Source organism: Rattus rattus, chromosome 6 (genome assembly GCF_011064425.1).
Source record: "Rattus rattus isolate New Zealand chromosome 6, Rrattus_CSIRO_v1, whole genome shotgun sequence".
Taxonomy (NCBI): Eukaryota; Metazoa; Chordata; class Mammalia; order Rodentia; family Muridae; genus Rattus; species Rattus rattus.
This window is the reverse complement of record NC_046159.1, coordinates 73,523,375-73,546,229: the sequence shown is the minus strand read 5'-3', so window position 1 is coordinate 73,546,229 and position 22,855 is coordinate 73,523,375. Positions and strand designations below refer to the sequence as shown.

Here is a 22,855-nt window from a genome sequence, read left to right as displayed (position 1 = left end):
AGAGGGAGACATCAGATGCCCTGGAGCTAGAGTTATAGGCAGTTATAAGTCTCCCAACATGCTAGAACCAAACTCTTGTCCTCCTCAAAAGAGACATGTGCTTCTAACCCCTGGCCCATCCCCCATTCTGACCTGGAAATCTTTGGTTTTATTGTCCTATCACAGTAGCTTGAACTCCAACACTATACTGAACAATAAGGGTTGAACTCACTTTTTTATCCCTTCTGCCTTGCTGAGATGATGAAATGTTGCCTTCTCTGCTTGCTCTCTTTCATCGTTCTTAGCTGCTGAAGATTATGAGCAAACTGGAGTGGATGCACTGGTACTTTTTAAGAATTAGTTATAAAATGAAATCTCTGAACTCATTGGCAAACCAAGAAGTACAGGGCCTTCTCCACTGCCTGGCATGCCCCTGCGCATCCCTGCCGAGCGGTGGGTTTTCAGGGACTTCGTTTTTAGGCTGTGTGGTGCTGAAATCCTTTGCTCTAAAAGCTACTGAATACACTGGATACATGGATTTTAAAAACTCTAAATTTAATTGTATGTTCTACCTTCAGTAAGAATTTACTAGAACATTATTCATTTGTTTCGTTTTCAGCTGAGTGAAGAAGTCCGAGAATATTTATTGAATCTTTTCAATCGTTATGTCGAAGATGGGTTACGTTTTGTAAACAAAAAGTGCACCCAAGCTATCCCACAGGTGGACATCAGCAAAGTGACCACACTCTGCTGCCTACTGGAGTCTTTGCTGCTCAGCAAAGATGGAAATATCTTGTCACTGGTATGAAGTTTCATTTTGCTTTTAAATTGTGTGTGTGTGTGTGTGTGTGTGTGTGTGTGTGTGTGTGTGTTGCTGTGTAAATGCTATAGTGCACATGTGAAGATCAGAGGACAACTTTTGGGAATTAGTTCTCTTCCTACCAAGAGTTCAGAGATCAAGATCAGTTTGCTAAGCCTAAGTTCTCTCACCCATTGAACCCTCACATCAGCCCTGCACAAAGGCTTCTTATTAGTCTAAAGCTACAAAAACACCATTGTTCTATGAGATTCTTTGCCAATAAAAATAAATTTTCTGAAATTTGACCATTTGATTTTTAATTTAATTTGATTTTAATTTAATTTGCAAGACTAATGACTTCAATTAGACTCAAAGCTAGAAGGAACACCAGAGAACCTGTGGCTTATCCTTCGACTGAACCTCTACTAGCCCTGTGGTCTACAGCATATTCTAGGATGGGGTCTGCTCCATCTGTTCTCAGTCACTTGTGCAGGTATAAGGTGAGCCAGGCTGCACTGCCGAAGGTCAGCCTCGGGCTGTGTTTCCTACTCATGCCAGTCCCTCGTTTTTCATCATTTTCCATCAAATAAGGAAGCACCGCTTTGCGAATCACCAAATAAAACACTCTCAGTGCCCAGTTAAACTCATAAGTCCCAGACTTCACAGTTTAGGGGTTTGGGGTCGCCTTCCACCAGGAAGTAAGATGTTCACACCGTTTCTCTTTCCGCTTTCAGGAACAGACGAAGCTGAACACTGTGTTGTGCCAGACCTTCGTGTTCTGTTATTTGTGGTCTTTGGGTGGAAACTTAACTGAAAATCACTGGGATTCTTTTGATACGTTTATTAGAACACAATTTGATGATAATCCTGATGCCAGGGTAAGGAACGAATGGAGGTGACATCACCACTTTAAGTCCTTAAAATGTCCAAGTACAACTTTAAGGTCTTTATGTTTTGTAAACAGAGGAGTATTGCTCATGCCATTAAACAAACACTCCAGAAAAACGTAGTTATAAGCTCAAAGATTTGAATGAATAGAATAAAAGGAAATACATGAACGGGAAAAGCAACAAGTTTACGATCTTATTCATTTTGAGGATTTTTAAAAGTTACTCTCCTCTTTCAGTCACTGATAACATCTACCCCATTAAAAATAAAAATCAAACAAGCAATCTTTCGGTGTGCTTTCCGAGATATTTAATGTTAATCAGGTAAATAGTCTGCACCTCAATGACTACTGAGTCCTAATTAGCAGGCATATTTCCACAGTTGAACAGAATTGACTTGGGAACTACGTTTTATGCATCCCAACCTTGAGCAAATGTGTTATAGCAACTAGATTCCACACCATCACAGAAAGACTTGTAAATATAGAAAAAAAAAGATTTAAATCTACCTGGTGTTATTAGACTGAGACTGGAAATACCGGTACCTGTGGGTTTTCAAAATATTAATGTATATGGATACAATTGTATGAAAATTGATATCCATAAAATTGTCCTCAGAGAAACCGGTGCCAGTGCTCCCCACAAAACTCCAAAGTCTGTGGATGCTCAAGTTCCTTCTATCAAATGGGACATTGTTGGCAAACACCTTACACATGTCCTCCTGCATACTCTAATTTCCCACACACGTCCTCCCGCACACTCTAACCAACACTAAGTACTTGTAGTACCCAATATAATGCAGCACATCCAGCACAAACACGTTTGTGAACTGCTATTTCGAGGGCTTACTTCATTGATTGACTTTCATTTCTGATCTTTGTCTTTGGTTCTTTTCCAGACTCTGAGTCGCCTTGGTAAATTTTTTCACCCATGTTGTCAAAATTCTCATCCATTTTGCTAATTTTCTCACTCATAGTGGTGATTTTAATCTAGGAACTGAAATAATTTCCTTGATTTACTTCCCCTGTTCAAATCCTCCTTGAAATTCAATAATTGTTTTAAATGTAGGTTGTGGAATTCTTTTTTTTTTCAAGGTAGGGTCTCACTATGTAGCCCTGGCCTTGAATTCACCGTATAGACCAGGCTGGCCTAAAACTCACAGGGATCCACCTGCTTCCGCCTCCAGGAGATGGGTTTAAAGGTATGTGCCACCTCCGGCCAATAGAGAATTCTTTTCATATCATTTCTGTAACTCCATAATCTTCGCCTTCTACAAGATTTGTGTTGGTCATTTTGTATTTTGAGCTGTAATTTGCATGTCTTTGGGTTGCAAAAAAAACCTTTTTTTCTTTTATCATCTTTTATTTTATTTTAAAGATTTTTTTATTTATGTGCATGAGTGTTCTGTCTGAATATATGTATGCCCACCACATATGTGCAGTGCCCACAGAGGCTGAAGGAAGGAGATGGATACCTGGGAACTGGAGTTACAGTTCTTTGTGAGCCACTATGTGGGTGCTGGAAACTGAATCTGGATTCTCTACAAGAGCAGCCAGTGCTTAACTTCTGAGCTGTCTCTCCAGCCCTGGTCTGTTTTATTTTACATGGCTCTCTTTAGTGTCCAGTCTTCACTTGGACTCGGGAACCCTGCTACTATTTAAAGAGGAGAGTTAGGTAACAGTAACAGGGCTAATGATTTAACAACAAGTCTGACACTAAAATACGGTAAAAAGCAATACTGTCTTTCAATCTCACCCCCTCATGAGGCACAGGACAAACAGGTGTTAGGATATTGTGATAGATGGGGTGTGAGGGTTATTGAAGCTAAAGAAAGTTATAACGAATAAGTAACGGGGGAAATCATAAGAAAATGGAGAAAGACAAAAACCACAAAATCCAATTAAGCAAAATAAAAATTAAAAGAAAGTAATTAAGAAGTCTGTTACAGGGCTAGGGAAAAAGCTCAGAGGTAGAGCACTTACCTAGAAGAGAGAGAAAAAGCAAGAAGTAAGGAAGGAAGGAAGGAAGGAGGGAGGGAGGGGGAGGGGGAGGGAGGGAGGGGGAAAGGGAGGAAAAGGGAGGGAGGGGAGGAGGGAGGGGAGGAAAGAGAAAAGCAAAAAGGAAGGAAAGAAAATGAAAATTGAGAAAATGAAGACAAGTGAAGTTAAAGTTTTAAAACCTCCTGTCACTATTTCTTCCTAACCAGAAGCTCCCATCCCCTGGATTGTCTCATGAAGATGTGCTTGTGTCTTAAGTAAAAACAGATCAAGGAGTGTCTCTGCAGGATTCAAGTCAGTTAGACTGACCAGTCTCCCTTCCCTGTTGAGCAGGGGTGACAGGGGTCATCTCTTCTTGGAGTTTCTCAGCCTGCAGTGTGGCTACACTTTAGGCCTAGTACCCACCCTGCTGGGTACCATCTTCTTTCTGCACATGTCAGATTTAAATGTCCCAGATTCCAGGAGGCTTGGACTGGTGCCTTGGACAGGACTAATGATTTAACAACAGACCTGACACTAAAATATGGTAAAAGGCAATACTTGTATCGTGTAGGTACACACACACACACACACACACACACACACAGAGAGAGAGAGAGAGAGAGAGAGAGAGAGAGAGAGAGAGATGCATCCCACTGCAGTTAAATAAAAAAGTAAACAATTAGCCTCTGATATTTGAACGAATTCTTCTTAAAAAGAAAAATCATGAAACTGAACTGTGTTCATGTACTCTGCGTTTGTTTTTAAACAATTAGCCTCTGATATTTGAACGAATTCTTCTTAAAAAGAAAAATCATGAAACTGAACTCTGTTCATGTACTCTGCATTTGTTTTTAAGAATATATCAATTCCTGTGAGTCAATGCTACCCACTGACATTGGATTTTGTACTTCAGCTTCCCAGCTCTGGAGATCTGTGGAGCATTCATGTAGACTTTGACACCAAACGCCTGGACCCCTGGGAACGAATCATACCCACCTTCAAGTACAGCAGGGAGGTCCCGTTCTTTGAGATGCTTGTCCCAACAGCAGACACGGTGCGGTTCGGCTATCTAATGGAAAAGCTGCTGGCGGTCAGGCACTCAGTGTTGTTTACTGGAACAACTGGAGTTGGCAAGGTAGGTGCATCAGAAGTGCTGCCAAATGGGGGCGCTGTGGAGTTAGGGTCCTCAGCGTCAGAAATAGCACATTATTTGCCAGACTGGGGGAAGTTTCTGTTTTTTGTTTTTTCAGACTGTATCACTTTTTTCAGAAGAATTTAACTCTGCAGAATCCATACTGGGATTTCCCCAAAGTTTATCAGTTTCTAAAGGTATCCTCAGGTTGGTCTTATAGACCAAGCTTTGAGTTTAGGGGTGTTTGTGTACTTCTTCAGTTGCCGCATGTCGTCTGGACAGAAACTGCCCAGGAACAGCCACAACTTTAGAGTCATTTTGGGGGGAAGTGGAGAAGAAAATATTTAGAGGAATCCTCACGAACCAGGATTCACTGTTTCCCTTCTATATCATCTCTAAGAAATATGGGCCACCGAGATGGCTCAGCAAGTAAAGAGGCTTGCAGCCAAGCTGGGCTCCATGAGTTCAGTCCTCAGGGCTCATAAGGTGGAAGGAGAGAACCAGTTTCTGTAAGTGTCTTCTGACCTCCACACATGTGCATCATGACACACAGGCACCCATACACACACACACACACACACACACACACACACACACACACACACACACACAGAGAGAGAGAGAGAGAGAGAGAGAGAGAGAGAGAGAGAGAGAGAGAGAGAAATTTTTAAATTTTCAAGGAGAAAAAAATGTGGGTTTACCTTTAATCAGACTGGATGCTAACAGATAAATCTGGTGTGACACTAAGACTTTTTGCTGAGTTAGATCTCATTCGAATATTTCTTTAATTCTGATGAATGTACCTAGAAATCAATGTCCCCAGTGAAACAATAACAGTTTCTAATAGATCAATCATTGCTTCTTCTATACTGTGTGCTTCTTCTGTTCACGGTGCTGGGTGGTGACCAAGGCAACAGAAAAGCTATCACACTGAGTATGAAATCAATTAACATTCTTCTTTTGTTCAAAGTCTGTTATTGCAAAAGGATTGCTGAATAGGATTCAAGAATCGGCTGGCTATGTCCCTGTTTATCTAAATTTCTCTGCCCAAACCTCATCCGCAAGGACACAAGAGATCATTGAGTCAAAACTGGAACGAAAGAGAAAAAATATTTTAGGTGAGTGCCCTCGTCACGGTTTCGTTCCGTACACTCATTAAGCCAGTAAGTCGCACGCAGAGAGAGCAAGCTGAGGAAACCACCTTGCCTTGCAGCAGCCTGTTCTTGTGGCAAGCAGCCTGGTCCTCTGAGGGAAGCACTGATCTCCCCTATGGGTCCTAAGCATCACGCCGAGGGCCATGCCTCAGCACAAGTTTGTGCAGAGTCAAGGGGATTTTACTTACTAGCGGTCATTTTTCTCATCTAGATATCTCACTGTGCACTTACAAGCCTTTTATCTCTCCCACCACAATGTCAACTGCTCTTCTCATTGCTGTGACAATACCTGAGAAAGGCAATATAAAGGAGGAATTTGTCTTGGCTCATGGCTTAAGGGGGAAGGCTGATCATAGCGGGGAAAGCATGGCGGCAGGAACAAGCAGGTCTGCACATCTGCTGTCAGGACTCGGATGAATGCTGATACTCACCTTGCTTTCTCCTTTTTATTTAATTTTTCTTTTTTATTCATTCTGGGATCCCATGGGATCGTGCCAGTCTCATTCAGGGTTAATCTTCCCTTCCCCACTGTTTCTCTGGAAACATTCTCACAGACACACGTGGACTCCAAGCGGAGTCAAGGTGAAGACTAACCATGACATCCACCTTCAGCCCAGATCATTTGCAGTCTCCGAGACTTCACGGCTCCTCTCCACCCACGACTCTCAAACCTCAATTGATTTCCATTTGTTTACACTGACAAATGTCTTCATATCTGGCACATGGAGTTTCTGGGTTCAGTTGAAAGTAACATGAGGTTAGGTTTGTCTTTAGTTGGTGTTTCCAAACAAGTTTTAGCATCTCCTTCTCTTTCCCTTATTAGCTAGTTGTTTCATTGGTATCATTGTTTTTGCCATAAGTGTAATTTTCCTGTCACCTTTAGATATTTTAAATATAGGCCAATGTAAAAACATCAACCCCAAGCCTAATTAAAAGTCAGTCCCTGTCTCTTGTAAGTCAGATTGTCAGCTCCAGTACTGACACGGAGGGTAGCATGGGCTGATTTTTACTAGCCCTTCTGTCCTGTAGAGGTCCTGATGTATAGGGGCAGGAGAAGATAGAATAGATTAATGTTTCGTCCCTCGCTGGCATTTAGATTGTCTCTGTGCACGGCCCCTGTTCCTCTGGCACTGCATTACTATCTATGTTCTCTGGGAGGCAGGCTTGCATGAGCAAGCTCTTGTGAGCATCCCTAAAAGGTAGCTCACTGGTCAGGTTTCGGCTGCCTGATGTTAATCTCTAGGTCCCAGAATTCACTTCTTCCCACCCTCCAGCAGTTTAAGTTCTGCCTATGCACTGGGCTTCACTTAGCAGAGCCTGAAGTCCTCCAGGTGGGTGCCTGACAGAGCTCAGCTGTTTTCCACATTGTCCACCATGTGCTGACCTCCCTGTGCTAACAGAGAGGGATTACCCACTGCCTCACTGTCTCCCTTGGCTTCCCTTGCTCAGTCAAACACAGGGCAGCAGATGCCAGCCTGGTTGTTTTGTTTTGTTTTGTTTTGTTTTGTTTTTTTTGGGCATGAGCCAGGATCTTGTTGTATGGCGTCTCTGGGGCAGAAGATGCAGTGGAGTTCTGAATTAGCTTTGGTTGCCTTGGAATCCCCACCTAACATCCATCTGAACCGCAGGGCTATGACAGTTTTCTGGAAGCCAAAGTGGGGCAGCCACCTCCTGTGCTTTCTTCCTAGGGTCTGGGATTTTCCATTGATGGGACTGGAATGGTTTCAAATCTCAAAGCCTGTTTCCCTTGTGGAGGGAATGAGGTTCATTAATTGAAACCTTTGATATCCTTCCACTTCTGTGGAAAGGTAACCCTCCTCCTCCTCAGGTACTCAGGCCACCCATCTGAGCAGGGTGGAGGGTGAGGCTGAGACCCAGCAAGGCCCAGACCCCACTGGAGAACTAGCATCATCAAGTGTTTCTGAGCGTAAGGGTGAGGGACCAGATGAGACGACAATGTGAAAGCCTCGGTCAGGTCTGTTTATCTCCCGGCAGAGTGTGGATGGGCAGATCCCTCATGACCCCACCCCCAGTACCATTATACCAAGGACTAAGCTTCAATGTGAACTTTTGTGAGGACAAATCATTTTTAAGCCACAACAACAAAGGGTCTAATGTTTTCTAAGGACAAAGTGTGATTCTTTTAAAATTCCTTCTCTCCCTCTAGGAGCACCAGGAAATAAACAAGTGGTGATTTTTGTTGATGATCTGAATATGCCCCGGCTGGACCGCTATGGCTCCCAACCACCGATTGAACTGCTTCGGCAGTATCAAGACTTTGGTGGATTCTATGATAGAAACAAACTCTTTTGGAAAGAAATACAGGTTAATTTTAGATTTCACATTAATCGTTGTGTTCAAAGATGGGAGATTATTCCCATCATTGGAAAAACTACAAATACTACAGACTGGGTAGCTTCACCTCTTTTCTCATAATTCTAGAGGCTAGAAGTTCAAGGTCAAGGGGTGAGCAGCATCCACTCCTCTAGGACTTCCCTCCTTGATTTGTAGATGGCCTTCTTCTCCTCATGTCCCCACACGGGTTTCTCACTCTGTTTTCTATTGTTAGTAACAGTTACACAAGGATGGGTAAGTCATAAAGAGATTTATTGTGGATTGTGGTTTTGATCCAAGGGCAAGAGACCACATGTGGTGCCAGATTTGCCTGCTTCATCATTGGGACAATCAAGTGATAGGTGACAATGGAAAGATGTAAACAAACGTCTCTTCAACCCAGATAGGGAACCAACGGTAGGCCAAAATCAAATCCATCAAAATCCAACCTAGAAAACCAATGAGTTTATTGGACTTAGTCACACTTATAGGTGTGAATAAAAGGTTACTTACAGGAACATGGCAGCTGCAACACTGGATATTGGTGGTACATACTTTTAATCACAACACTTGGGAGGCAGAAACAAGTAGATATCTGTGCCAGGCCAGCCTGGTCTATATCATGAGTTCTAGAGCAGCCAGGGTCACAGAGTGAAACCCTGTCTTAGAAGGGGAAAAAAAGGAGCATATGTCTCCCAAAAGCCCAAAAGCCCCACCCCCAAACTCGGCAAAGGTAACAACTCACAAAAACTGGACCAGGAGTTTGTTGTACAACTTGCAGACAAATCACGTTCAGAGATTCTCCTCTCCTCGGCAGTCCTTACTACCTATATAATCTTGGGGAGCAGGAACTTTGTGAATCTAGTAAATTCCTGAGACTTCCTGGAACTTGTGAGTTGTTTATATCCTGATATGAGCAAGCTTCCTTTTACAACTTTTTAAGAAGCAGAGAGAAATGCTACCCAACAGTAAGGCTGGAGAAATATGAGGAGTACCACTCTGACGACCCGAGCTAGTCTTAATCACTTCCTAAAGTTACTATCTCAAAACAACATGGTTGGATTAAGCTTCTCCCCTCTACATGTCCCATAGCAGGGTTTAAGCCCAACATAAGTTATAGAGGAGACAAACCATACTCAAACCACAAAAATTGGTTTTCTTCTTATTGAGGTACCATTTGTATTATATTAGGAGTCACCCTAAGGATATCGTTTTACATAAATCACCTCTCAAAATTCCCTGTCTCCCAAAAGCAACCAGTTTTTATCACAAATTAGGACTTTGACACACTATTTCTGGATAAATTCAATCTATAAAGCATGTCAGTGTTTCTTTCCTGTAATTCAGTTCATTCCATCTGCATTGAGTTCTTGATAAGCTGTTTCAGGAGACAGGTGGCCAACGAGATAGTCCTTGCCTCCCAGGGAGCTCTGGAGAGGAGGTAGATAGATAGATAGATAGATAGATAGATAGATAGATAGATAGATAGATAGATAGATAGATAATAGACAGACAGAGAGACAGATAGATAAACAGATAGATGATAGATAGATAGATAGATAGATAGATAGATAGATAGATAGATAGATAGATAGATAGATAGTAGATATATGTTTGTAGTGAAAGAGTAGGAAAAACAGAGATAAGTCAAGATTGAGATGGGGTTAAGTCTGAGAAAAGCCAGTGTTTGGGAGACTAGACTATAAAGACAGAGCAGAGGGAGTGAACACTTTATGCCTCATAAACAAGGAGTCCGAAACACCCTAGTCCTGTAAAATGTGACTCTGGAACAGCAAGAGGAACAGAACTCACATCTCAGAGGGCTGTGGGTTTATCCTCTCAGTGATGGGGAATCTCCGAAGCAAGAGTTCTAGAAAGATCTACTTGGCTGTAGGAAAGGAATGGACTAGAGAGGAGGCAGGAACAGAAACTCTGCGGCCCTGAAGAGGAGAAAAGATAAGAGTCAGAACCTCATTGTGGTGACATGTACAACCTACAAGCCATCAGCAGGACTCAAGATGGGGACCCTGCATCGACCACCTGCTCTGATTCTGTTCTCAAAGGGGGTGTGTCTGCAGTTAGTCATCTCGCCCATAGAGTCAAATTGCACCAAGCACTGTTACATCATTTAACTCTCCCAGCATCCCTGCAAAGCAAACAGTGTTATTGGCTCAAGACAAATAGACACAGACCAAATGCTAGAATTCCTTTTGACTGTATGGGCCACCCATTCTAAATACTTTTCTGCTTACTTATTTCTTTTAATTTCCACAGCCATTATTTGAAGCCAGGCTTGCTTGCTCTCTCTCTCTCTCTCTCTCTCTCTCTCTCTCTCTCTCTCTCTCTCTCTCTCTCTCTCTCTCAGACTCCGGAAGCCAAGATTCTATACCTTACATGGTTATCAGTCAGATTAAACTAACACATTTAACTGATCTCCAGACACACTGGGCCTGTTCCCTGACCTGCATACAGCATGAGTGGCCTTTTAATCTCTATTGCTTGTTTTTAAACACTTATTTTTAATCGTGTGCCTATTCTGGGGGATCACATGTCCTCACGGAGTCCAGAAGAAGGTGTCTGGTCCCCTGGAGCTACAGGAAGTTGTTACCTGATGGAGGTGCTGAGAAGGAAACAGTCTCCTGCAAGAGCAGATATGTTCTTAAACACTGAGCCATCTTGCCAGCCCCCAAAGTGGTATTCTTAAAGATACAGCCCTGATATTGCCAACTGAAATAAGGGTGTGAATAGTGACCTCAGAGTCCTGGGATTGCAATGCTGACTCATAATAGGTCCTCAAAAGAGTGTTTCTGAGTCCTGATATTAGGGAGGGCAGACCTTATCTTTTCCTCTGCAGGGTGACCCAAGTTGCTTTCTCTCCACACAGGATGTAACAATTGTATCAGCATGCGCACCTCCAGGAGGGGGTCGCAATCCTGTGACACCCCGCTTCATCCGACACTTCAGCATGCTGTGCCTCCCCATGCCCTCGGAGCACAGTCTGAAGCAGATTTTTCAGGTGAGTGCAGATTCTAATTTAAATAAGACGGGGCAAAGAAAACATGGACTAGGGATCTCATGGTCAAAATATCAAAATAGTCCACTGGATTTCTAAGGACCCCTTTCATCTCTTTTCTAAGCAGGAAGCATGTGACCTGGACACCCAGACAGCAGCTGGGTGGTGCATGCATTATTGACGTCTGTACCTGTGGTCTCACAGGCAGACCATTTAGGCATGCAGACAGATTTTATATGGCATTTACTCCTAAAGCAGGCAAATCTCTTCCACCGTCCAGCCCTTACCTCTGCACAGATTTCAGACATGACCCCCAGGTCTGGATCCCCTGCTTAAACCACACAACACTCCAGGCAGCTCCAGTTCAACACTCTGCAGACAGACTTCGTTGACTCTCCCACCATCACTGTGAACAATGAGCCGTCTTTCTCCTACCTGAACTAACCTCCCTGAGGAACCAATTCCTCATCTTCTAAACAGGAAACACATTGTTGCCTTAACCTGGAAGCACTCATCAGAGCATCCTGTGATGGGAAACGTTACTCTGAAAAGAATGATGGCAGGACACGGGTCAGTGGGTCATGCCATCTCCAGTCACCCAAGGTGAGGGTCTTGGAGGAGGCTATAAATTGACAGAGAGGGAAGAGAACCCAGGAACAAGAGAGTTCTTGAGTGAACACAGTCATGGAGACAGAAAATGGGAAGTTCATGGGAAGTCACAGACCAGCTATGAATTCCAACCCAAACAACCACACATCACAAGGAAGAGCTTGAGAGCACATTCTGAGATGAACAAGTGTTCAATGCACAGGTGCCTTTACCTTAGAATTTAGCCTAGAGTTGCCATGGAAAACAGTATCAAAACTGAAGTACATCGGGTTAAAAAAAAAATCTCTCTCCATTTATGTTTCTGATTCTAGGCCATCTTGAATGGCTTCCTGGCTGATTTTACAGAAGCAGTAAAGCAAACTTCATCAAACATTGTAGAGGCCGCAGTTGAGATTTATAACAGGATGAGTGTCGATCTCCTGCCAACCCCAGCCAAGTCCCATTACGTCTTTAACCTGAGAGACTTATCCAAGTGTGTGCAAGGTAGTGTTCTCATTTTTGCTACTGCATTGTCATTGCCCTCCACCAAATCTCTCAAAATCTTGGGCACCAAGGTGTCTATGACTCAATTGGACAACTCCTAGCATGATGGTTAATCTCAGTTGTTCACATGATGAGATCTAGAATCACCCAGGAGAGGACCTTCTTGGCATGATTAATTGAGATGGGAAGACCTGCACACTGTGGGCGTCACTATTCCCTATGCTTGAGATCCAGACTATGTAAGAAGGAGGAAGTGATCTGAGCATATTCTGTTTCTCTACTTTGCTGTCCCTGTTGCCTGGCTGTGGATATACTATGCACAGCCACCTCACCCATGCTTCTGCTCATATGACTTCCCTGGAGAGATGGACTGGAACTGTGAGTAAAAATCTTGGAGAAAAGCCCTCCTTCTTCCTAAGTTGCTTTTGTCAGGGTGTTTTATCACAGTAACAGAAAAGTAACTGGTTCACAGAATATAATTTATTCAAGTCTCCTTACACCCCTACCTCACGCTGAACTCCAAAACCTTGTCAAATCTCCAACTCCATCCCACTTGTCCCTTCCAGCTAAGGGTGAGGAGTAGAAAGCTGAAAAACAGAAGCAAACAGACCAGAGATGCTGCATCCCCCAAAGCTCCCAGACGCCCTGCCTTTTCCTATCCTGACCTGAACTGCCCACTTTCAAAGTTCATCTGAGATTTGGTTCTTACAATCCCCACATTGCTTTTATACTATTCTCTTCTATTAGATCATCCCCAGCATCATTTTTGCAAATCCAGTAATACATCCCACTTTTAAAAATTAATTCCTCTTTTTTTCTAGAAAGACTTCTAAAAAAAAAAAAAAAAACCAGCCTCTCCAGTTCTAACTTTTCTATGTGTCAATCAAAGCTTATACCTAACACTGGACCCAACCCTGTTTCCCATAGGCCAGAGTTCAGTGCTTGGCCCTGCCCATTGCCCCATCCCAGCAGCCCAGACTGCAAGCTCTCCTGTTCCCTACTGTTTCCCTGGCTGTTGTCACTCCACTGTCATTGACAACTGTTTCTCCTCCCTGCCTTAGACCTGGGCTCTGTACTCAGACAACTTTTTGTTCAACCTCAGTCAGTCATCTGTTCCAGATAGCACCCTCTCCTCTGAGCATGCTTCCCACATTCTACGTTCTCCATGTCCTCACTCAGGTGTTCAACTGGACTTCTTAAACTTGCAGACTGAACGTAGGTTTTTAGCCAGCTGCAAGGATGCACGCCTTTAAGTCCAGCACCCAGGAGGCAGAGGCAAGCAGGTCTCTGTGAGTTCTAGGCCACAGTGGTCTTCATAGTGTTCTAGGATAGCCAGAGCTACATAGTGAGACCCTGTCTCAAAAGAAAAAAAAAAGATTCTTGCTTCATCCCTCTACCACTGGCCACAGGTAGGTATCCTCGCCTTAGAAGGGACCATCATTAACTCCTCTGGTCGTGAGCCTTGATGACCCCCACCCACTCCATGAACAACTTCCCCTTCAAAATACATCTCATCTAACCACTTCTTTCCATCCCAAGCTGGACTTTGGTGTTTTCTACTTTATTAAACTGTTATAAGAATTCCATAAATGCAATTTTTTCTTCCCCCCCCTTTTTTAAAAAATACACAGGTATTCTCCAATGTGACCCGGGAACAATAAGAGAAGAAATGCAGATATTTAGACTATTTTGCCACGAATGTCAGAGAGTGTTCCATGACCGCCTGATCAATAACGAAGACAAGCACTACTTCCATGTCATTTTGACAGAAATGGCCAGTAAATAACTTTTTTTAGTTGTGTTTTTTTTAATTTTTAGAAATCAGAAAAGCAATATATATATACATATATACATATGTACATATATATACATATATATGATGAATTGCTAAAGTAAAGGTTTGATAGTCTTAATCAAGTATAAATTAGAAGTAGAAACAAGAAAGTGGACAAATAAAATTTTGTCTAATAAGAAGTGAGGATAACATTTTCCTCTTTTACAAGGAATAGAGACAGAGTATTGATGAATATGACAGCAGAGAGAAGTATAGAAAGGAGGCAGTCTGAAATGATACAGAAGGGAGCAAGAGAAGTTTATGGGTGAACAGAAAAACAAATATCACATGCCTTCCTTCATAAGGGATCTGTGTGTGTGGGTGTGTGTGTGTGTGGGTGTGTGTGTGTGTGTGTGTGTGTGTGGTTATAAGCACACCCATGTAATACATATGTCACATGTATATGACATAATGGAGAATCTAGGGGTAAATATATGTACTTATAGTTATATACAGACCCGTGTGGTGTGTTTATGTGTGCATGTGCATGTCACACATGTGTGGCGTCATGGGGAATCTAGGTATATATACAGACCCATGGTTGTACACATATGTTGCATATATATGACATGAACACAGCTAGGTTTAGTTAGGGAGCAGAGGATTAGAAGGAAAGGGAGAAGAGAGACAAAGGATTAAAATACAAACAAAAATAATGCTCTGCATGTATCAAAATGGCATAAAGAAACCCATTATTTTATGTGCTAACTAAAAAAAACATATTTTTATCTGGGTGTAGTATTTCATTTCTGTAATCCCAGTACCCGGAAGGCTCCAGCAAGACGATTGCATTAAATTTGAGGTCAACTTGGCTACAGCATGAGACTACGTCTCAAAAAAATATGCATTTATTTTTTTAAAAAAGATAAAAAGAAATAATGATAATTCTAAAATGTTTCTTTTTATTTAGTAATGATTCAATATTTACTATTTAACCAAAATGTTTAATACTTACTAAGCAATGAAATCTGGGAAATCACCCACCCAACTAAGATGGTATGTTGTGGACATGGCTCGCCCTCAGTTTTCATATCAACAGATGAGAATGTATAGATCTCATTAGAAGGCTGCACTCAAGCTGATCCCCACAGTAAAGTTGCTTTACTTTACTTTACAAACAGACAAGCACTTTGGGATTGCGATTGACCTGGAATACTTCCTAAGCAAGCCCATCATATTTGGTGATTTCATTAAGGTGAGTGGTCCGTTGCCTGACTGCACTTAAAGGTATTTGCTGTTTTCCAAATCAGATTCATCTACGCAAGGATTTTTGCATTTGTGAAGATTAAACATCTAAGCCAAGCGTGGACAAGCTCCAGTCCCATGGGCCAAATCTGCCGGCTGCCTCGTTCTTATAAATATGGTTTATCCCAGCACAGCTCACTCTTTTGTGCCCAATGATAGCAGAGTACAGTAGCAGAGGCAGAGACTGGGCACTCTGCAACACAAATATCTGCCTCTGGTTCATATTTTTATCGTGCAAAAATCATGGTTTATGGGACCCAGCACAGCTGATCAAATTCTTTTTGTGCCCAATGATAGCAGAGTGGTTTGTTATAGTAACTTGAATATTTCTTATATACAGAGGCAGAGACTGGGCACTCTGCCGCCCCTCCCACCAAAGTCTTAGGGACCCATTTGCTCTTCTGGTTTTTCAGTCCGAGGGTCAGTCCATGTATAGTCTTTAGGTAGTGGCTTAGTCCTGGAAGCTCTGGTGGCTTGGCATTGTTGTACATTACAGCTCTTATTTTTGGGGGAGTTCAGTGGTTTGCTGCAAACCAGAATCATCACTTCTGCATCATCAGTCTAAGTGGGTGGCTGTATGTATGGGCCACATGTGGGGCAGGCTCTGAATGGAGTTCCAAGAGTCTCTGTTTTAATCTTTGCCTCTCTCTTTTACTTTTGGGACCAAGTTCTTGAGTTTCATGCATCTATATTCAGGCCTACCCTTATCAAGTCCTGATGTCTTTCAAATTCTCCCAGTTATTTTGGCCTACAAAGTTGTTTTTAATAGCGTCAAAGGATATGCCATTTTCTCTTCATTTCAAGGGCAAAATTAATCAGATTAACAAAACATTCTTATATTTAACAAAGGAGGGATAGCTGGATCCTATTTTTATATCAGTGTAAGATTTCAGAATCTTCCATTCATCCAACAAAAGTTCCTCATCAACACGTGGGCCTAGTTTTAGCCATTCCCTCTGAACCTTCCTGGAACAAATCTTCCACCCCTCCCCGCCCCCACCCAACCCCACCTATACAGCAAATTGCCATCTGCCTCCACCAAACTGACCCTCACTTGGGGAATATGTTCTAGGTGTCACAGGCCAAAAGCCACACCCATTTGTTCACCAAGGTCCCAACTTCACACACAGATCAAGGTGCATAGCTGCCTGCCTACCAAAGCTAATGATCCGATAATAAATTAACTGGTTGTTCTATAAGCTACATGCAGGGCCTCACTCCAGATGAGTATTACCACCTGACATGGGGGAAAGGATAGTTTATTTATGTGAAATATGACTATTTAAAGTATCATCAAAAATGAAGGCCCAGCAGCCACAGGTGCCTATGTAAGTCCTGTACAGGTTAAAGCTGTCAGTATCCCCTCCCCCCCAACAGGTGGGAGAGGAGCTCAGGAGCTACACGCCTGCCTGAGGAGCGACTGGCAACTGGTGGCCAATGGGGGAGGGAGAGTCAGTTTTATTCAAGGATGTGGCCCTGAAGGTTGATTGCCCCTATGCTCACAGTCATACAGGCAGTACTGATTGGACTCCGTGGTTGTAAAATTGAATCAACTAATTAATTCTTTTAAAAAAATCAGACAACATGAATTAGAAGGGGGTACAGAGGGAGGTCTTAGAGGAGTTGAGGGGAAGATGGATATAATCTAAATATATAAATTATCAACAATTTTTAAAAGGAAAGACTAGGTCAAACACAACAAAGTAAGTAAAAAATAAATAATAAAGCCTGAGGGTTTGTTTTCACAAATTACATTTGATATGTAATTTTAGTGATAGTATAATCAAATAAAAGAATAAAGAAAGCCTGGAGATATGGCTTAGTCAGTAAAATGCTTGCCCAACAAGTATGAAGACATAGGTCTTAGTTTTACTGCTACGAACACACAACATGACCAAGGCAACTCTTATAAGGACAATATTTAATTGGGGCTGGCTTACAGGTTCAAAGGTTTGGTCCAGTATCATCAAGGTGGGAGTATGGCAGCATCTAGGCAGGCATAATGCAGGAGGAGCTGAGAGGTCTACATCTTCATCTATAGGCCACTAGGAGACGACTGACTCCCACGTGGTTAGGATGAGGGACTTAAAGCCCATGCCCACAGTAACACATTTACTCCAACAAGGCCATACCTCCAAATAGTGCCATTCCCTGGGCCAAGCATATTCAAACTACCACAACAACAGAAGTCCAAGTCCCCAGATCTCCATGTAAAAAGCAGTATGTGTATGCGTACAATATATGTAGCATGTGTCCAATAGTGTACACATAGCTAGCACATACCTAGCAGTAGCAATATGAGAGACAGAGACTGGGGGATCCCTGGAAACTATACACCAGCTATACTGGCCTACTTTGCAAAGTTTGGCCAGTAAGACAGACACTAGAAGGCTTCCAAGGACAGACATCATCCACAATAGAATATCTGCAACTTCAAACACACACACACACACACACACACACACACACACACACACACACACAAATTAAATGATTTCGAGCTCCTTTCTGCATGTATTTTATTGCAGAGATCATTGACATTACAGCCTACCACTGAAAAGGTGGAGTGAAATAATTTTCCAGATTATCTGTGTGTGTCATATGTCTAAATACAGTAATTGACCTAACTTGGTGTGTTCCCACAAATCACCTTACAGTTTGGAGCAGATAAGGCTGACCGCATCTACGATGATTTACCTGACATAGAGAAAATCGAGAATGTTCTTCAGGACTATCTCGACGACTATAACCTCACAAACCCCAAGGAAGTGAAGCTGGTGTTCTTCCAGGATGCCATAGAGCACGTGTCAAGGTAGAGTGCCGCAGGCTCCCGGCATACTTGATCAAATCTGTTTATCATAAAAGATATAACTTTAGATGCATTAGGAGATGAGTTAAAGGCCCATAGAAATACACGATGCTGGACTAAAAGATATTTCATAAGGCTTTTAAAAAATTTTATTCATTTACTTGTGTGTGTGTGTGTGTGTGTGTGTGTGTGTGTGTGTGTGTGTGTGTGTGTGTGTTGCCTGAGGTAGCCAGAAAAGGATGTTGAATTCCTTGGAGCCAGAGATACAAGCAGTTCTGAACTGCCTGATGTGGGTCCCAGGTCCTCTGGGAGAGTGGTACACTCATAATTACTGAGCCATCTCTAGCCCCAAAATATATTTCTATATGCCCAAAATAAATACAGAACGAATTTCCTATGGAATCCCATAGGTCCTTATTGCTAAAAATTAGACTTATTGATGTGTATGGGGTGTTGTCTACATGTATCTATGTGCACTGTATGCGTGTCTGACACCACGGGTGGTGAAAAGAGGGTGTTGGAGGCCCCGAATTGGATGTACAGGTGGTTATAAACCACCACGAGGGTTCTGGGAGCAGACCCCGAGTTCTCTGCGAGAGCAACAAATGTTCTTAACCACTAAGCTGTTTCTCTAGATCCTGTGATTGCAGAGCATGAATCAATTTTATTTCTTTGTTTTTATTCTTGTCTTGTTACAAATAGTATCTAAAGTGGCTTAAAAGATATATTGGGCTAATTACACATGTGCCTACAAAGAGAGCTCAAGGTTAAAATGAACATCGTTGAACCCGGATGACAGATCGATCTGCTCAGAAGTGTGACTCCTCCCACTTTCAGCTCTCTTAGAGGGACATTCCTCTCATGTGGGCACTGAGCCTGAATCTCTTCAGTACTCGAGATCCACACCACTTTATAGAGTAGTTGATGTCCTTTTAGACCTTTGCAAGGGTTTAAGTGACCTTTCCAAGTGAGCCAGCATTTGTTTCCTGTGACTTCTGGTGTCAGGTCCCTCCTATGAATCAGGAACAATAATGGTACTCAGCGAGCATGTAAAGCCATGATACGTGGCGTCATGTAATCGTCACGGTCCACTCTCAGCTCTGTGTCCCAGTCTCTTGGTGAATATGGCTCAGAGAATGTTCCAACGGGCCTTTTAGACACACACCGATTGGCTTCATTTAATCATTGTCTCTCCTGGTTGTAGGCTGCTCTCTTGGGCGCTCCTTGTGGTTTCGTCAGACAGTACCTGGAGTGCCTGGCACATCTCTGTCGTCAGAATCTCTCTCCACATGCCTCTCTGTGACAGCACTAAGGGTGTTTGGGCTTCACCAAATGATGGCCCTGGCACCAACAACAAGAACAGAAGTCAAATGGCCTTATAACCTAGCTATTCCATCATATCTACTCTTTCTGTCAAAGCAGCCCCACGGGCACACCCAGGCTCATACAAAGAGAACAGTGCTCTAGCCCTTGATGGGATCACAGAACAAATTGGACCAGAAATAATATTGCAGCCGACTTACAGATGATGCCATGGAAAACTTAGGCACATTCTCCCAAGTCTTGCTCATAATGGCAGGCTTAGGAATCCTATTCAAACCTTTGTCTCTAACTCCACTGCAGGTCTCCCAAACCAGAACAGGCCCAATTTTTCCTAAAAGCTCCAGAAGTACTTTAGAATTATTCTCGTGCTACTCCTAGCTTCATCCTTACCAGGCATAGCTATCCTGGATCATGCCAACAGTACAAAGGTTGTAACCCCAGCACTTGGAAGAGTGAGGCAGGATTGCTACAAGTTTGAGACTAGCCTGGGCCATTATACCAAGACTTGTCTCAAATCCTTCTCTAAAAATTTATCCTGGATCTATGGTGTTCCTTATTAAAAGGGAATTTCCAGCCTTCCCTATGCTTAGCTTCATACATTTCTAATATTGCACTTTAAAAGCGGCACCCATATACAGTGACAATCAGTTTGAAATATTAGTGTGAGTGGGATGTCCCTTGATCTACAATTATAGCAAAAATTTAGCAGCTTTGAGGGTTCATATTCATGTTGGCCACATTTTAGTGCTGGTCCTTGTTCAAACTGACAACCTCAAGGATTTTTTTCACATAAATAAAGTCTCCCATGTGTCCTACATCTCTACTCTTAAATTCAAAAAGTCATGTTTGTCACAGCTTGCATTATGACTATTTGTCTGACACTGGGTTGTCAAGATACTACTTGGTTCCCATCTGTTTTCTTACCAACATACCCACATGCTATATCTGAACAACTTTCATTCCCATAGAGAAACCTCATTTAAAACACTGATGGTAGTTTTTAAAGAAGTTATTTTTACATTTTCTATTTTGTTTTTAAGAGTTTGTTGACACCATCACTCCCTGGGGAGGTCTAGCGTCATCGATATTGAGATGTGAACTGCAAGGGTATTACTCCCTCTCACACTCCTCCCGCCTTCTCGGATTGTTTTCTAATTTAAATTTTCCTCTTTCTTCTTCTGTATATCCTCTTACTCACTTAGGATAGGTGTAGAGATTGTCTCTGACCCACAATGACATTTTCCCCTCCCTCAGTCTCTCACCGTTGTCTTGTAAAACCACACCTTGAGGCCTGTTGTGTGGCCATCTCATGTTGACTCATTTCTATAAGGGAAATCTCTTATTCCTGTTTTAGATGCTCGAAAAATGTTTAAGTTGTGTCAAAAATGTTGATCTCAGGAGTAGAAGTAGATGTGATTCCAACCCTTGTGTGTGTGTGCGTGTGTGCATGTGTGTGTGTGTGTGCGTGTGTGTGCGTGTGTGTGTGTGTGTGTGATATAGGGTATCATGGGAATTGAAGCAGGTGAGGTAGAAGACATGAATGCTGAAAAAGAGAGAGAGAGAGAGAGAGAGAGAGAGAGAGAACACAGAAGCAAAGGGAGGATAAGCTATGGGGAGTAAATACAATTTTAGAGGGCACATGACAGCAACTACAGAAGGAGAAACAAGAAAGGCCGGCCTCCATGGCTTCGGGCACTTGCATACCTGAGGCAGAGAGCCACCAGCCCATGGCGAAGCACAGGAGAGAAGGAGAAAGGAGCCAACAATAGCATTCGCCCAGCCATGATTTGCCTGAGATAGACTGATTCTCCCTTGCAGTATTCCGCTCTGCTGGCCACAGCCATCCCCACTGTAGCAGGTCCTCTCAGCAGAAGCCATGCCTGTGAACATGAACTCAACCTTCCTCGCTTTGCTTCCTGCAGAATCGCACGGATGATCCGCCAGGAAAGGGGCAATGCACTGCTGGTTGGTGTAGGAGGCACGGGAAAGCAGTCCCTCACGAGACTCGCCGCTCATATATGTGGTTACAAGTGTTTGCAGATCGAACTTAGCCGGGGGTATAATTATGACAGTTTCCACGAAGACCTGAGGAAGTTGTACAAGATGGCCGGTGTGGAAGACAAAAACATGGTTTTCCTTTTCACAGACACCCAGGTACATATTCAAAAAGTGAGCACATGGGGTTACAATCCACTGTGAGCACTTGGGGTTAAAATCCACTGTGTTTTGAGGGTGAGTAGATTATAGAGGATCACTGTCTCTGCTAACAGATTCCCTACACCTTATAAAAGACCTTTATGGCCCAGTGTCTTGTTTATTTTGAGTTTTTTTAAACAAGGTTTTTCCCTTTAAATTCAAAGTATTTGTGGCCAGAATTTAAAAAGCGCTATTCTTTGGGGAAAGTCATAGACAGTGGAAGGTTATTGTCCTAGTTTCAGTTCTGTTGCTGTAATCAAACTGCCTGGGGAAATGCAGCTTAGGGGAGACAGCTTACTTTAGCTCCCAGTTTCTGGTTACCGTTAGTCGTAGCACAGAAGTCACACTGGCAGGACCTTGAAAGAGCTGGACACACCACACCCACAGTGAACAACAAAAAGAAGTGAATCCGAGCATGCTCACTTTCTTTCTGGAACTCTGATCATTTCTCCACTCTTACACGGTTCAGGACTCACTGCTAGGGAATGGTGTTGCCTACATTGGGCTGGGCCACCCACATCAATTAATTAACTTATTACAATTCCCAACATGCTCACAAGCCAAGCCACGGGAGCAATCTCTCACCTGGACTCTCTTCGCAGGTGATTCTAGGTTGTGTCAAATTGACAGTTAAGGCTGAGCACCACAGTAATAAACTCTTTATTTGGAAGTATTTATAGAAACTCTATGTAAAACTACTGCACTCAAGACTGAGTTTCAGGTCAAATTAACTCTAGAACTCAGTAGTATTCAGTGGCCAATATGAGAGTTTTTAAATTCTGTAGCAGAAGGCTTTCATACATACATTACATACATATGCATGCATGTGTGTGTTCACATGCATGTAACACATACACACACACACACACACACACACACACACACACATCATTTAAAAACGTTCTTAAATCATGATATGCCATTGGCAGAGTGTGGAGAAACTCAGGCTGCTACTCAACAGGTAAAAGGAACCAGGGATTGATCCCCAGGCCTAATATGGTAGGAGAGACTGGCATCCTGAAAGTTGTCCATACACACACACACACACACACACACACACACACTAATGAATAAATTCA

The 22,855-nt window shown here is 42.7% G+C and overlaps 1 protein-coding gene across 1 annotated transcript in view; it reads left to right on the top strand.

Moving 5' to 3' along the window:
* Positions 1-22,855, top strand: part of Dnah6 (dynein axonemal heavy chain 6) — a 196,073-nt gene that overhangs the window by 100,162 nt on the left and 73,056 nt on the right. The window contains 11 exon segments of the mRNA XM_032906333.1: positions 599-781; positions 1,513-1,656; positions 4,558-4,779; positions 5,747-5,894; positions 8,098-8,255; positions 11,149-11,280; positions 12,198-12,369; positions 14,001-14,147; positions 15,325-15,398; positions 18,106-18,260; positions 21,503-21,734. Coding sequence (XP_032762224.1) covers positions 599-781; positions 1,513-1,656; positions 4,558-4,779; positions 5,747-5,894; positions 8,098-8,255; positions 11,149-11,280; positions 12,198-12,369; positions 14,001-14,147; positions 15,325-15,398; positions 18,106-18,260; positions 21,503-21,734 — 1,767 coding nt within the window.